General features: G+C 39.7%; 1 protein-coding gene across 1 annotated transcript in view; it reads right to left on the bottom strand.

The window, feature by feature from the left end:
* CDH8 (cadherin 8) overlaps positions 1–14,363 on the bottom strand; it is a gene marked incomplete at both ends in the record, with an annotated part of 134,138 nt that extends 119,775 nt beyond the window's left edge. The window contains 2 exons of the mRNA XM_082290311.1: positions 13,926–14,188; positions 14,282–14,363. Of these exons, the coding sequence (XP_082146437.1) occupies positions 13,926–14,188; positions 14,282–14,363 (345 nt within the window). The remainder of the gene's footprint in view (positions 1–13,925; positions 14,189–14,281) is intronic.
* Between the last annotated feature and the right edge of the window lie 445 nt (positions 14,364–14,808).

The raw sequence follows: 14,808 nt of genomic DNA, 5'->3' as shown, positions 1-14,808 counted from the left end.
ACTGGAAAAGGTGCATGATACTGTTTCTAGTTCAACAAATACTGCAGAACTTGTACAAGCTCTCCCAGCAGCTCTTTAGAGAGGCGTCACTGTGTATGTTCTGACTAGTGCCAGGCAATGTGCCACTCCTCTGACTTCCCTGCTGTTGCCTTTGCAATGTCTGCACTCTAAGGGGGGCTTTTCATTATTTTAAAGCTGTATTTTAAAAACTGAACACATCATCCAGCCCTAAGACTTGACAAAGTGTGCAAATACACATTCTTTTCTCTGCAAGGCCTGATTTACAGACAGGCTCAAAGTCTGTGGGAGCTTCACAAGAAACACTGACTAATGTTAAACCCAGCTTTATATAAAACAGACTGAGGTGTAGTTCAAAGAATATTGAGAGGAAATAAGGAGTGTGAGAGGTCACCTCACCTACAAAGAAGAAGTGCCATCAGAGGACGACAAAATTTGATTTCCTAAGCAACTCCCAGGTCATTTAACTCGCAGGTCCAGGTGAGGTCAGTTCTCTAGCACTAATCTGGACATTGGCAGATGGCTTCTGAGAGTCAAAAAGACACTTAGAAATCCACCAGCAGCTTCAGCAACTCTACCTGAACTCTCTCTATCTCTGAAACAATGAAATGCCTTTTTCCAGGCTGGAAAAGAGCTGCCAGCCAGCATTTGCACAAATGTGAGCCTTCCATGTCACCTGGGTGTAAAACCAGGCACACCCTCTCACAGAGGGCCTGATGGACAGAGTCCCGCAGCCAACCTTCAGAGAAACAGGAAACCTGCTGACAATGTCCCCACCCAATATTTTACCGTATAATTAGGCAGGTATTTGAAATTCCTCTCCCCAAGACAGAAAGCTGAACAGCAGCTTCCACCCTTCTCAGTTCCCTTCCCCAAAGTTACACCTTTTCTGTTTATCTCTGGTTTTGATTTAGCTCATGATGTTTAATTTTTTTGTGCAAAGGGAAGAACTTCAAGAACAGAGCCACCATCTCAGACTGTCAGGACCCCTCGGAAGAAGGTCTTTTCTCCTCTGGAGAAGGAATACTGGCCTGAGCTATGAGCCTGACTCAGGAGACAGTCAAAACCAAAGCTTTGGTTTCTGCCTGGGCTGAAATTCCAGAGAGAGACAGGTGAGCTGAGCTTGTTCCATCAGCAAATAAACCCAACAGATTATCACAACTCTTAGCCAAGTTTCCTCATCTCCATTGCTGTTTTAACTCAGGTTGAAAATATAACTTTTGTACTGAGGCCTTTTATTCTTTCTTGGTTTTTTTTTTTAGCTTTTTTAATCATACTTGCACCAGATTTAAAAAGCCAAGTACTGAATATCCCATTTTTACCGATGTTTTCACAGTAAATTAAGACAATCATTAACAAAAAGCTCAGTAAGCATGTTATCTTAGAATTCAAGTGTTATAATTGGAAGAACTCAGTGGATATTTTCATGGTAATGCAAAATAGAAAAATCTTGACCCAAGCACATAAAAAAACAAATTCTGACCTCAATTATCAGACTTTGCATAGGATAGCCATGGAATAAACTAGCTAACTGAAAATGGAATTTAAAATAATCCAAAAACTGGTCTTAAAAAATGATCATATTCACACCATAAAATTCTTAATTACCAACATAAGACTACTGCTGCATTTAAATATGCAACTAAAGCCAAGCCAAACTTTTAAACTAGAAAAAAAAAACCTTCCCTGAGCCATCTAGAGTCTCCTTTAGCTTAAGCACAGTGAACATGGCAGCTATCTTGCTGGGTTACACACTACCAGAGTCCTGGTGAATTATTTACATCTGGGGACTCAAATGCTCTCTCAGTATCATCTTTCCCTGGGTTCTGTACTCACCAGAGCCCTTGGCACTGAAATGAGTGAGAATAGAAATGAGAATTCCACAACAAAAATGGAGGTAGGTCCAGCACAGATTAAAGTGTTTGCTCAGCCTGAAACCAGTCCTGAGCTTTGTATCTGTGGTCCCTTAGGGCTTCCTTGTCTCCCCCTCCAGTGTCAGAAGGTTTGGAATAAATGAACTGTTCTGGTGGGTATTACAACTGAATGGAATTGAAAGACATGGTGATTTCTTTCTTTATCCACCCCCCACCCCCATTTATTTTGCTCAACACAGTAAGATAAAACCTGCTTCAAGATGTGGTTTGGAGTACTAAGTGGGCAAAAATAGAACTATTTAGAAAGCCTGCAAACTCCTGCTGTAAGGCAGTGTTTAAATAATGCATTAGACATACCTATATATACACAAAGACACAACACATGCACTTAAACTAATATATATATGTGTGTGTATATATATATGCTCCCTTGCAGTTCTATATTAATCAAATGGAATATTCTGTAGTAGAAATATAGTACTAATAACTTAAAATAGCACTTCTGTTCAAGTTGCCTTGCATGAGTTTATTTGAGTTCTAATTGTGTGCTGAAATTCTCCCCTTTAATGCCTGGGTCCATTTGAAGGTTAGCTTTTGGTCCCAGGGAAATAAAGGAAAACGTGCCAACATTTGAGAGATTTGATTACCTGTATAAAATTATGCTTGCTCATTTTTCCTTGGCAAGATACTCTTGGGGAAAGTTATATTAAAGAGGGAATAGAAATAGTGTACATCCAAAGAAAATATTTTCCAATTATGCTTCACAAGATGCAGAAAATATTACTTGTTATGGAGGATTATGAATGAGATAATTACTGAGAGCCTAATGTACCTAAAGCTACAATAAAGGACAGAGAAAATCATTAATAAGTGGTTATTGACAGTTCTTCCTTCTCTTTGTAATAAAAGGCCAGAACAGTAGCAAGGACAAACCTTCCCCAGTTTGGCTGTGACAGGTTATACCCAAGAATACTTTTCCTACTTACATGGCCCATCATTAACACCTATAAGCTTTGATTTAGCACCCAAACCACTTAATGCCTCTCCAAATATCCTTAAAAAGAAATGTTTCATATGAAGAGTCAATTGAAAAGAGTAGAGATTTGGAAATACACAGGATGAACGTTCTCTCTTTTAAATTATTTCATTGCACACATTCCTAACGAGCAATCTGCACTTCCAAAAGAATGCAGACCAGTGTTCCATTGGAAAGGCACAGAATGACAAAACACTTTTAAAGATTAAAAGATGTCTCATTACCCCTTTTTGATTCCCTGATGAAATAAATGATAACCTAATTATTTCTGAGCAGCCTGAGCAAAGAATGTTTGAGCTCCCATGATCAGGATTTCAATACAGGTGTGATCAATAGGGGAGATTATAAAATAAAGGATTTCTGAGTGGCTGCAAATCTTTTCTTATTGCAAAGCAGAAGGTGGTACCACATACAAAATTACCTTCAGTGCATTTTCTTTTATTTTCTCCTCTCTCCTTTTCAGCTCCCAGTCCTGCTGCATCGAGGGTGAAGGCAAAGTTACTAGAGAAAATTTCAACAGCATTTCTGAAAGAATGGGAAAGGTCACGAACATTACAAGGGTCAGCCTACGTGGACTTGCAGTGCCTGAAGGAAGCCCACAAGAAAGATGGAGAGAGACTATTGACAAGGGCCTGGAGAGACAGGACAAGGGGGAATGGCTTCAAACTGAAGTACTTAGGTTTAGATTGATTATTAGGAAAAAACTTATTCCCTGGGAGGGTGGGCAGGCCCTGGCACAGGGTGCCCAGAGCAGCTGGGGCTGCCCCTGGATCCCTGGCAGTGCCCAAGGCCAGGCTGGACATTGGGGCTTGGAGCAGCCTGGGACAGTGGAAGGTGTCCCTGGGCATGGCAGGGGTGGACTGGATGATTTTTATGGTTCCTTCCAATCCAACCATTCTATGAAACTCTGCCCTGGGCTGAGCCCCAGCGTGGGCAGCAGGGGAGGGGGGATTCTGCCCCTCTGCCCCTCAGCTGAGAGCCCACCTGCAGAGCTGCCCCAGCCCTGGGGCCAGCACAGGAAGGAGCTGGAGCTGCTGCACAGAGCCCAGAGGAGGCAGCAGCATGAGCAGAGGGATGGAGCAGCTCTGCTGGGAGGAAAGGCTGCCAGAGCTGGCATTGTTCAGCCTGCAGAGGAGAAGCTTTGGGCTGAGCTCAGTGTGGCCATTCTACGTAACAAGGAAGCCACCCAAGTGCTGTGGTTTTCTTGTGTTCCTACACTTACTTCATGCCAGAAGGAGCAACAATTAATTAATTTCCCTAATGAAACACCTGCCCTACTGGTTATTGTAGTCCCTCTTAACAGAAATCCTTTTAATATTCCCTTACATGTCTACCGGCCTGTGTATACATGACACACACACCAGTTTTCATCTCAGTGTAGTCAATGCTCTTTGTTTCACCTCCCTGACTCCACCAGATCCTGCATAAACTGTATTTTAGGCTTTACATTAAATACATTAGGATGGACTGGATGCCAAGTGAAACTGGAAAATGGAGCCACATCTGCCTGGTTTAGAGTTGGAAAAGTATCTCGTTTTATCCAGTTATTCTGCACTTTGAAGAATTTACAGATGTATTCTGGATTCTGAATAGATGTTGCCTGTGGAATAAATACTGCCTCAGCCATGCTATGGTTTCTCTCACTCTTTGAGTATGAAACTCTTGCATTTCATCCCCCATGCAAAGCACTGCAGTGAACCTACTCTCTCAGAGGGGACGTCCAGCCTGACAGAGAAAAGTTTTGGTTTACTGTCCATCAGTCTGTGCTCCATAGAGAACTGCCTGCTACAGGATTTGTGCAGAATGCAGTTCATTTAGATAGAAACATTTACTGAAAAAGTTCCCTTAAAAATCCAAATATTTGGTTTTGCATATAGACTGCTCAGTTCCATGCATTCCTTGGCTTATCAGTGATAGGCAGTAATGAGCAGGTGGCCTTCTGCAAGGACAGAATTTAGATCAATCACAAAATAATTATTTAATGGAATGATCAGTGTCATTGCCTTCTACACAGAAAGAGCAGCTTTATGTTGCCTGACAATTTAGTGTAGTCCATTTCCTTTCTTTACTTTTGAGCTATGATAAATCCACTGGGCCAGTAAGCCCTCTATTCAACATTCTGAAGTATACACATATTTCCTTTTATATCTCATTTCCATTTTTAATAAATCACATATCCCAATTAGACAACAGCTTTGAGGCAGAAATTGTCCCCTACTCAACAAAACAGATCAAAATTTTAGCCGAGGCTTCTGTATATAAATGGCAGCATTAACAGCTTTCACATTTACTGCTACTTGGTGCACCAGTCCTCTTTTGCTGTAGCTGAGTGTGTTTTGAGGATATGTACAACATTTAAAAAATTTGCACAAGAAACAATTTTACATTGGGATTTCTTAAAAAAACCCCATGGTTTAAATATCAATTTGGTCTTATAGACCAAGTAAAATCCTGGCATATGCTTTAAACGATTAAAATAACTTCTATTTGTTCATATGAAAACTCAATAAAAAGTCCTTGCATATTTAGATCAGCACCTGCTCTCAATTCATGTGGGGCAGCTAGCATCATAACCAAGACCCATTAATTAGCAGAAATAAATGAATAAATTGGAAATATTGTGTTGACATTAAGTCTTGTTTCAGATAATTTTATGTGAAGAAAGAAACACAAGCATTTTCCCTTTGCCTCTGGACGTTGTATTTTTTTGTCAGTAGGGCAGGACAACACCAGGAATTGCAGAGTGTGCCAATGGTCTACGTGAAATGCTTTAGACTGCATAATAATTAGAGAACAGGTGACCTGAAAAACAGGCAATATAAAATTTAAAAAATAAATAAATAAAAGGAACTAGTGAAAAGGACTAGCAAGATAGCAAGTGTGTCAGTAATTCCATTTAGAAAACTTACTCTGTAAAAATATGGCAGATTTTCATTAAGCTCTTTGAGGTGAGCACTATGAGATTCTGAGCCTTCTGCATCACCCTTTAATACACAGGTCCATGCTGCACCCATTCTGCTGCAGATTATCCCAAACTAATTGAAAAAATAAAGTGGGTTTGCCCATTTACTTTCAAATCCTGACTTCTTAGCTTGGGTGTACCACACATCATAGATCCTGATGATGCTTGTGGCATGATGACCTTAGAAAATAACAGGATGGAAGAGGTGTGGTTTGGCTCAGCTCCTCTGTCCTCTGAGGACAGCTGGATGTCCCCCACCAGTTCTGCCCCTACTAAAATCCCCTTTTTCTCCCTGGTAGCAGGACCCCTATTGCACATGCAGTTCCCTTGGCCAGGGGAAGGAGAATTAGCTAACATTGCTTGTGCACTGAAATCAGCAAAAGTCTGGGGCCCTCTGAACTGCTCTGAAATCTCTTTTGCTGGCTGTGCCTGCAGCGCTGCTGCTCGCCTCCAGTGATCCTCCGCTCACCAGCCTTTTATTCCAGCATGTTCCCAGGCTGGAACAAACCTCAGCTTTGCCTCTGCTCACCAGGGGCTGGGTGGGAAACAGTAACGGAGCTCAGAGCCCGGAGCAAGGAAAGGGATGTCTTCTGTGGCTCCTAATGATTCCTGCGGTTAATTCAGGAATGCCATTGACAGTCTCCAGGGAGAGCTACACTTACTTTTGCTTAGCTGCTGGCATGAATGCTGTAAAATAAAGGCTTTGAAAGAAATCCTTGCAGGGGAATTTTTACACTAAGAGGGAGTCCTCAGGAAAAAGGAAAGTTATAAATTGCTCTATATCACTACAGGTGTTCCTCAGGGATCACCGAGAGGCTATTCAAACATATTAATATTTGCCTAAATATCTTTAGGAGAATAATCTGCATTTATTTGCAATTCTACATGCCTCACACATTGTTTGCAAATAATAGTTACCTTTAAACACTGCCTAAAATATTTCTTGCAGCAAATTATTTCTGTAATGAAACTGACACCGTAAATTGCCCAACGTTAACATCCCTGGCTTTGTCAAAAAAAAAAAAAAAAAAAACAAACCAAAACCACAACCAAAACCAAAAGCCAAACACCAAACAAAAGACCCTCAGCTGTGAATTCCTTGGTGTGTTGCACCACACATACTACAGCTCTCTTTTTTTTCCTTGACTTTGCCAGAATAGGAAGAAACCCCAGCTTTTAAAACAGAACTTTCAAGAAACAAAATTTATGCAAACTCATTCTCATTATTTTCACTTGAAAACTTATTTTTCTTGTGATTCCTGTGATTGTATATTTATTACATCCTAAAAATACAGTGCTGCCCATGAGCTACAAAGCCTTTCTCAGATGTGGCTCAGTTCATGAGGCATCATCACTTCAGCTCCGTAGCTCTTACTGGAAGCCTACAGCCACCAAAGGAATTGGTCTCATTTTAATATAAAATTAAGATTTTCGTTACACAAATCCATGGCAAATGAGGAATTTCCTATCAGGACCCGAGAACAATAAAACCTCCCTTTCACTTTACTGGTTGAAAGACACATCCTGGCACTTTTGGGAAATCACAGCTACCTGAGAGCTCATCGATGGATGGAAATATGCTTGTCAAGTTCAGCAAGGACAAACTTTTAGCAAAATCTCCCCTCACAATTGGCACTAATTGGTAGTTAAATTGACAACTGGAACTGAAGCATCCTGACAGCACGAGGGGTGGGCCCTACAGGTAGAAATTGAAAACCATTTACCGAAGCAATGTTGGAAAGACTAAATGATCATAGGGCATCTCAGAATATCATGGGGAAGGCTCCACTCAATTTTTCATACTGTCACTTCAGCATTTGCCATGCATACTTGGACAACATTTCCCTGAGAGACAGAGAAAGTGTTCAGATCAATATATTGAAAAGCACACAATCTTCTAATTCTTTACAAACAAACAAAATGCTCAACATTGGCTACTCTTTTTTCAGAGTACCAGAAATCTTTATGGTCCTAGAAAAACAGGACAAAGGAATTTAAGTGAATAATGCTAAAGTAATAGATACCATTCCTTTTTATCAAAAAAAGGCAAATTAAAAAACAAAAACCAAAAAAACACCACCAATCCCAAACAAAACAACAACAAAACAGACAAAAAAACTGAACAGCAAAACCCCTGCCCAACTTTTAAGTTATTCTTCCCATCATGGACCTTTTCCCACTCCATGAAAGAAAATACAGATAGCTGAGGAGGTGCCTGGTGTTTTGCAGGTTGACCCTTTAAGATGCTGGATTCATAAGTAGCTAATAAAACATCTCTTCAAAGTTACTACCAGTCCTGTTCTATACCTGATGTACAAGGGGTTTAAGTTGTGTCTCTGCTTAAATTGTGGCTCTATCATGCCCCAGGCTGGAGATGAAGCATGAAAGTGTTCAACTTTATTCAGTAATACTCCCAGAAATACACAGAAATGAGATTTTCAGTGTCTGGAGATATGCCTTCTTTCTTAACTCAGAGAGAAATCAGTAAAATAGTTTTTACACTGTAGTAGAAAACGTACACACTGTTGGGTCAGTCAAACTGTCCTTGCTTTAATTTATGCTTTATATTTAAATTTCTTCTTGGAACTTGTTCTCAGCTAAAAAGAAACAAAGTTGTGTAAGCTCAGGAATATTTGTTAAAAACCCACTAGTTTCATCAGACTTCTCTAAAATGTTGTCTGCTCTATTTATTGTCTTTGCAATAGCTTTTAACTAAGGAGAGTTTTTCTTAGAGCTAGTTATACTCCTGCTTACTAAGCTGATTGAGACCATGCAAACTGGAGCAATCTGTGCAGTACACAGTCACCTCTTCCCTTGCAAGCACACACAAGGCAGGGGGAATTAGTATTGTTCATAAAGAATACAGTAGGAAAATAATTGATACATTTCAGCTTCTGGGAGTTTATTAAACTTAAGCAGGAAAATTAGTGTGTAATTATGGTTGCAAAACAACAACAAAAATCTAGAGCTCAGAAGGCAATGTTGACTTTGCAACATTTCAGATATTGAATATTTTATGGCATGCATTTAAACCACAGAAAAACATACAAGTGTGAATTAGAAAGAAAAGGGTAGAATCTATCTAATAGGGTGTGGTGATTGCTGTTCTGTGAAAACTTTAACAAGGCATTAATGTAGGACTGTGTTATACCCTATGAAACCTATGCTAGGATTTTGTTACACCTACATGTCACAAGGATTTTTTCCACTCAGTGAAACAGCCTGTAATTCATCTCTCAAAATACTGCTAACCTTAGTTATCTACATTTCTGGTTTGCATCACTTGAGTACAACAGTGCTTTTAGGCAGCCATCATAATCACAAGCTCAGTGCAGGAATGAAAAGCAAAATGTGAGGAAGGAACTTGTTTTATTAAAACCTTCTTTACTTCGCCTGTTTGCACCGCTTGTGCTCTAACAGAGCTAGTAATGATTTTAAACAAGTAACATTTTAGCATTTCCTGGTGAAGACAGAAAATGCATGTTGGTGAAGAAATCAAGGATTGCATAAAGCATGGATAATGCAGAACATACAGCTCCAAGCTATTTGTAAGTGCTCTCTGCATTTCCAGGTTTGGGTTTTACAGTAGCTGAGCCTGAAGCACTTGACTGTGAAAACAGGATGCCTCTCCACTGCTCCTCCTACAAGACAATTATTTCTCCTCTAAAGGCTTGAACCCAAGTCCCAAACATCAAGGGAAAAGTCTCTGTTGCTCCAAACAGCAAAAGTTGCCCAGCTCCCTCATCCCACAAGCCGTACAAGAAAACCTGCGTTTAACAGAGTGAAAAGACACAAGGCACATAATTCAGAAGGAGTCACAGATGGAAAACGCCTCCCTGAGCTCACTGCAATAAGGAGCTGACTTGACCGTGCTGGTTCTGAGTCTCACTGGTTTCCTCCCATCCAGGATTTTCAGAGCACCTTCTCCAGAGGCCTGGACCAAGAACATAGATGTGCCACCAGGGCTGCTATTCCCTGCCCTGCTCACTTCCCAAATCTCTCCTCACAGGGACAAAACAGGCAATATGTTATTTTGGGACTGAAAACAGAGAAATTCAAAAAAGTCTGTGGAAGGTCTGGGACAACCTGGAAACTATTCCCAGTAGAGTGCTGTGACACAGACAGAACCAGCTTGAGTGACCACTAGTGGATTTTTGTGTCTGGACCTAAATTTGGATTCATTTATTGGTAAGCCAGACAACATAAACACAAACAAACAACTTTTGTTGCCTTCATTCTCTTTGTTCTCTCCATGCTTTGTGAGGTTTAACAAAGACAAGTGCTGGATTCTGCACCATGGATGGAGCACCCTGGATGTACAGACAGGCTGGAGCACCCTGGATGTGCAGATAGGCTGGAACAAGAGGATGGAGAGCTGACACAGGAAGGGTGCTGGGCACTGCCCAGGCTCCCCAGGGAATGGGCATGGCCCGAGGCTGCCAGAGCTCCAGGAGCGTTTGGGCAGCGCTGCCAGGGATGCCCAGGCTGGGATTGGTGGGGTGTCTGGGCAGGGACAGGGGCTGGACTGGATGATCCTTGGGGATCCCTTCCAACTCAGGATATTCCATGATTCTATGAAAATATCATGTGGCAAAATAAATGCAGTATGAATATATCCAAGAAAGGTAAAAGAAAAACTAGAATATTTGTGGCATTTTATAGAGAAATCCCATAAATTCAGAAAGAACTTCTTTACAGGTGTGTGAAGTCAAGTAGAGTTGCTTATTTTGAGCTTGATCCTACCACACATAGTGACAAAATTTGGCATTAAAAGTGCATATTGCTCAAATTCATTCTAAGAGGTTCAAGAATGAAAGCAAAAGATTTGCTCTGGTCCTTTACTCAAGTCATTGAAGAAAAACACCACACTTTAAAAGGTGTTCACATTAATTCCTCCTATTAGTCTCACCCCAGATTATTTCATTTATTAGAGCAAATACACTGGGAATACATTTATTACTCTATATCCATGCAAAACAGCAATGAATAAGCACCTTTGAAGTGTGTGCAGTTGCATTGCAACACTTAAAACTCTGGAGAGGAGTCTTTATGTCTGGAAGCTGTTTCTCCTGGAAAAACTGAGCAGTTTAATAAAAGGTATTACAGACCCCTGTAATCCCATCTTGCTAAATTTCTCTGCACTTCACAAACTTTGGTATGAGACCTTTTCAACCAACAGGAGGAACACACAGACTCCACATTCAGGCTTTTATTTGCAAAGTGATTTGTGTTCTGTTTGTATTCTATAAAATTAATCTCAGCTTTCAGTTTTATTTTGCTGATATATTCCATCAATTCCATTAGGACCAAATGCTTCTACTCAGTGCCTTTCCACCCACTAACACGAAAACCATTATTTAAATATCAGTTCTATTCTGAGCAGTTCTTAAGAGCTGAATTTTCAGTGGGTTTTAAACGTACCTTTGAGAACATACAACAAATTCTGCTTGTGTGGGTATTGTTGGTTTGTGCAAAACTTATTTTTATATTTAGTTTCCAAAGCACCTAATTAAATGTTTGTACAAATCATACATGACTATGAAAAGCACACTCTACAACAGTGTAGAGACAAAAATTGTAACCAAGATCTACATAATTAGATTTGCTTGAAGAATGTTTCCTTTGAAGCAATTAACCACCAAATAAAAGATTTGTTTGAAGATTTTACTAGAATTTTTAACATATAAAAAGCACATGCAAGCAATACTGCCTCTGTAACGGCACAAAAGCACATTTACATCCAGAAAATGCAGCAAAAATGGGGCAGCTGTTTGGTATCACTCTCTCCACAATGTTAAGCCTCTCTGCACTAATTGACTATATCCTGTTTTACTGAGTGTCCTTCATTCAAAGTCTGGAGAAAAAAGAAAAATGAAAATCGAGGTAAGACATAGAGCAGAAAAAATAGTCAAAAGTCCCAGAATGAAGGAGATACCCCAGGTGTACAAATCCTTTGGCAGGGGAAAAACTCAAAGGCTGGAGGAAGAGTTTAAGTGGAAAAGCCAGGAGGAGGAACCAGGTGAGTGCAAACGTACTGCAAATTCTGAAAAGGAGGTTATTTTTAAATTGCAATGAATAAGAAACCAATGAGGGTGACAGAGGACAAACCACAGCCCAACTTCACCGAGAAGGAAAGCATTTTGCTTGTGACATTCTGTACACCCTTTAAATTTTGGGAAGGATTGCCAAGAACTATAATTGAGGGAGTCTCTGCTTTCCAGTCAGGAAGGATTAAGAGCAGCTCTGAAAGCTGTGGAGTACCTCTGCTCCCACTGAGCACACACCAGCCTGAAAGCACTCTCAGTACTCACAAGCCTTAGGAAAGAAAAATAAGTCAGAAATATAGATGATTTTACTGGAGAGGGAGAAAAAATAGAGAGAAGGATTCCAAAAATATTCTAAGTCATTTTAATGGATAAACCAAAAATTTCCCCCTATGGGAACAAACTTCACTTTTTGCTCATTTCCGTCTGTAACATGCAGTGTTTTAATTATGCAGCAGTCTCAACAAATAGATTGTCACAGCATTTTAGCTAATTCTATTTAAAACGCCAGCAGAAGATAGGATAATGTCTTCCTTGGTTTGGCTTAGTTTAACCTACCCACTTCTATTCACCAATGACTCAAACAATTCAGGATAATATAATCACAAAAAAAACCCCCTTAAAATAGTAGTAATATTTAGACCTGGATATACCCTGAAAATCAAAATACTACTAAGTACAAACCCAGGACTTTTCCCAGCTACTGAAAATAATTTTAAAAGCTCGACTAAAATATTCCAGGAAGAACGGGTTGAATAAAACATTTTAAGATGTGAAATATGCTCTTTGCTGTCTCTGTGAAATTGAGATACGTTACTAACCCCAGAGAAACAAATGAGAACAGATATGAAATACCTGATATAAATGTAAATTGACACAGCACCAAAAGTCACTGAATAGAAAGATCATTACACCTTCTGACCCTGAGTTTCACCTGGAAAGTGGCTACACTAGGGAAGATTTAGGAATGCACTTGATCTGTGTTCTCTTCAGTAACAGACAGAGCTATTGCCAGTCCCTATATTCAACTATATGCTATTCATTTATCCATAGAAATTCCAAGATTATCATGAAATTAGCTGCTATCCATAATTTTGTCTAGATTTTTCTTTACTCAACCTCAATAACCAGCTAATAAGACAATAATGCACTGGGTTGTTCAGTGGGAATTGAACTTTAGTGATAAACAATTAGGTATTTATACCTGCTCACTGCCAAACATGCATTTATGAACAGATCATTCTTTTCTAAGAGTAATTGTAAGGATAATTCATCCCTGGTGGATACAGATGGCTCATACAAGTGCAAGGCTGATTCACTGACTGGAGGTAACACACTGAGATACAGCACAAACTAATGCATGGCAACAAGTAAAGCTTTAGGGCAGCAGAAAAGCTGGGACACAGAAAAATATGATAATTTGCCCTGTGTTATCTTCCTAACTTTGAAAGTAATTTACAAAATCCCTGGCAATAATGTTATTCCATATGTGTGCAGAGACCTCAATGTAAATTAGGACGTCATAAATTGCTGTATAGTCCACATTTTCCTTTTTGGTTCTTGTTTTTAAAAATTCTCAACGCATAAACTATTTGATTCATCAGACTGGAGATAGAACATGACCCATACGTGTAACAACCTTTTGGAATGCACAGGAACATATTACAAAGAGCTGCTTTGGTAAAATTCTTCAGCTGACAGAGGTGAGGAGTGGTGACTAATGATATAAAAGAAAAGATGTGAACATGCTTGTGGGATTTTTTGACAAATGGAACGTGCATATTTTTGTTGGAAATAGCAGGTTTGCTAACTTGGAAACCACGTTCTTACAGTCACATACATTTAAAGCACACATCTATGGATGTTAGAGAACAGCTTTGAAATCACAAAGCACCTCAGCCTTAAATTCCGTAGAAGAGTCCGAATTACTGTAGACCTCATGTTACACGTTTATACATTCAGAGAAAAAAAGAAACCAAATCTTGCCTTACCCGGCCAACTAGGATTGGTTCAGGTCCAGAAAATTCTTCCAATACAAACATTTGATTCCAAACCCAGCCTCTCTTGGAACGATGCAAAACTCTTTGTTCTTCATTTAGCCTTTTTAGTCCTGTACTGGATCCACTTGGTAGTACTTGAGATTGATTCATTGGAGCCATATAAATGGAAGGAAGGACAGTAATCCATAATATTATTAATGGAGTCCATGTATCCATAAGCATTTCCGTTAGTCTTTCTGGCATTGTACCACAAGCTACGCAAATCACCACAGAAATGAAATTATTATTTTGCTTTCCTCCAGACTGTAGCAATCCAATTCATCATGCAGTACAGAACATTTACTTACAGCTCCTCCATGTGTTTACAGCACAGTCAATGTAAAAATAGCTTAGATGATAAAAACATGATCCATTGAGTTTTCCAGTCATTAAAGATTCCTGGTGGGTGAAAAAAAAGAAAGTTCAAATCAGTGACTAAAGAGCTTAGGAAAGCATTCTGAAATATCTTATTTACTTTTACATCATAAATAAGCCAAGTTGGGTTTTAAATTTGTAGTTCATGATATTATTGCATAGTTAAATCAATTCAGTGTATTCTTTCATTGCCTGAAACACTGAGAGAAGACCCAGATGAATGATTGCACACACTTAGGAAAATATCTAGGCCTAAGAACTGGATGGGGCTTGCAGAAACCTGGTCTAGTGGAGGGTGTCCCTGTCCATGGCAGGGAGCTGGAAGAGTATGAATTTGAAGGTCCCTCCCAAAGCAGACTATTCTGAAACCTTGAAGTTCATCTGGGCATCTGAAGAAGCTCCCAACCTTCTCACTACTCTGCACTTTTAATGTGGTCAAATACAAACACACAGTCTGTCA

This window comes from Coloeus monedula (assembly GCF_965178545.1).
Source record: "Coloeus monedula genome assembly, chromosome: 13".
NCBI lineage: Eukaryota > Metazoa > Chordata > Aves > Passeriformes > Corvidae > Coloeus > Coloeus monedula.
The sequence above is the reverse complement of the archived record's forward strand: the minus strand, read 5'-3'. Positions and strand labels throughout refer to the sequence as shown.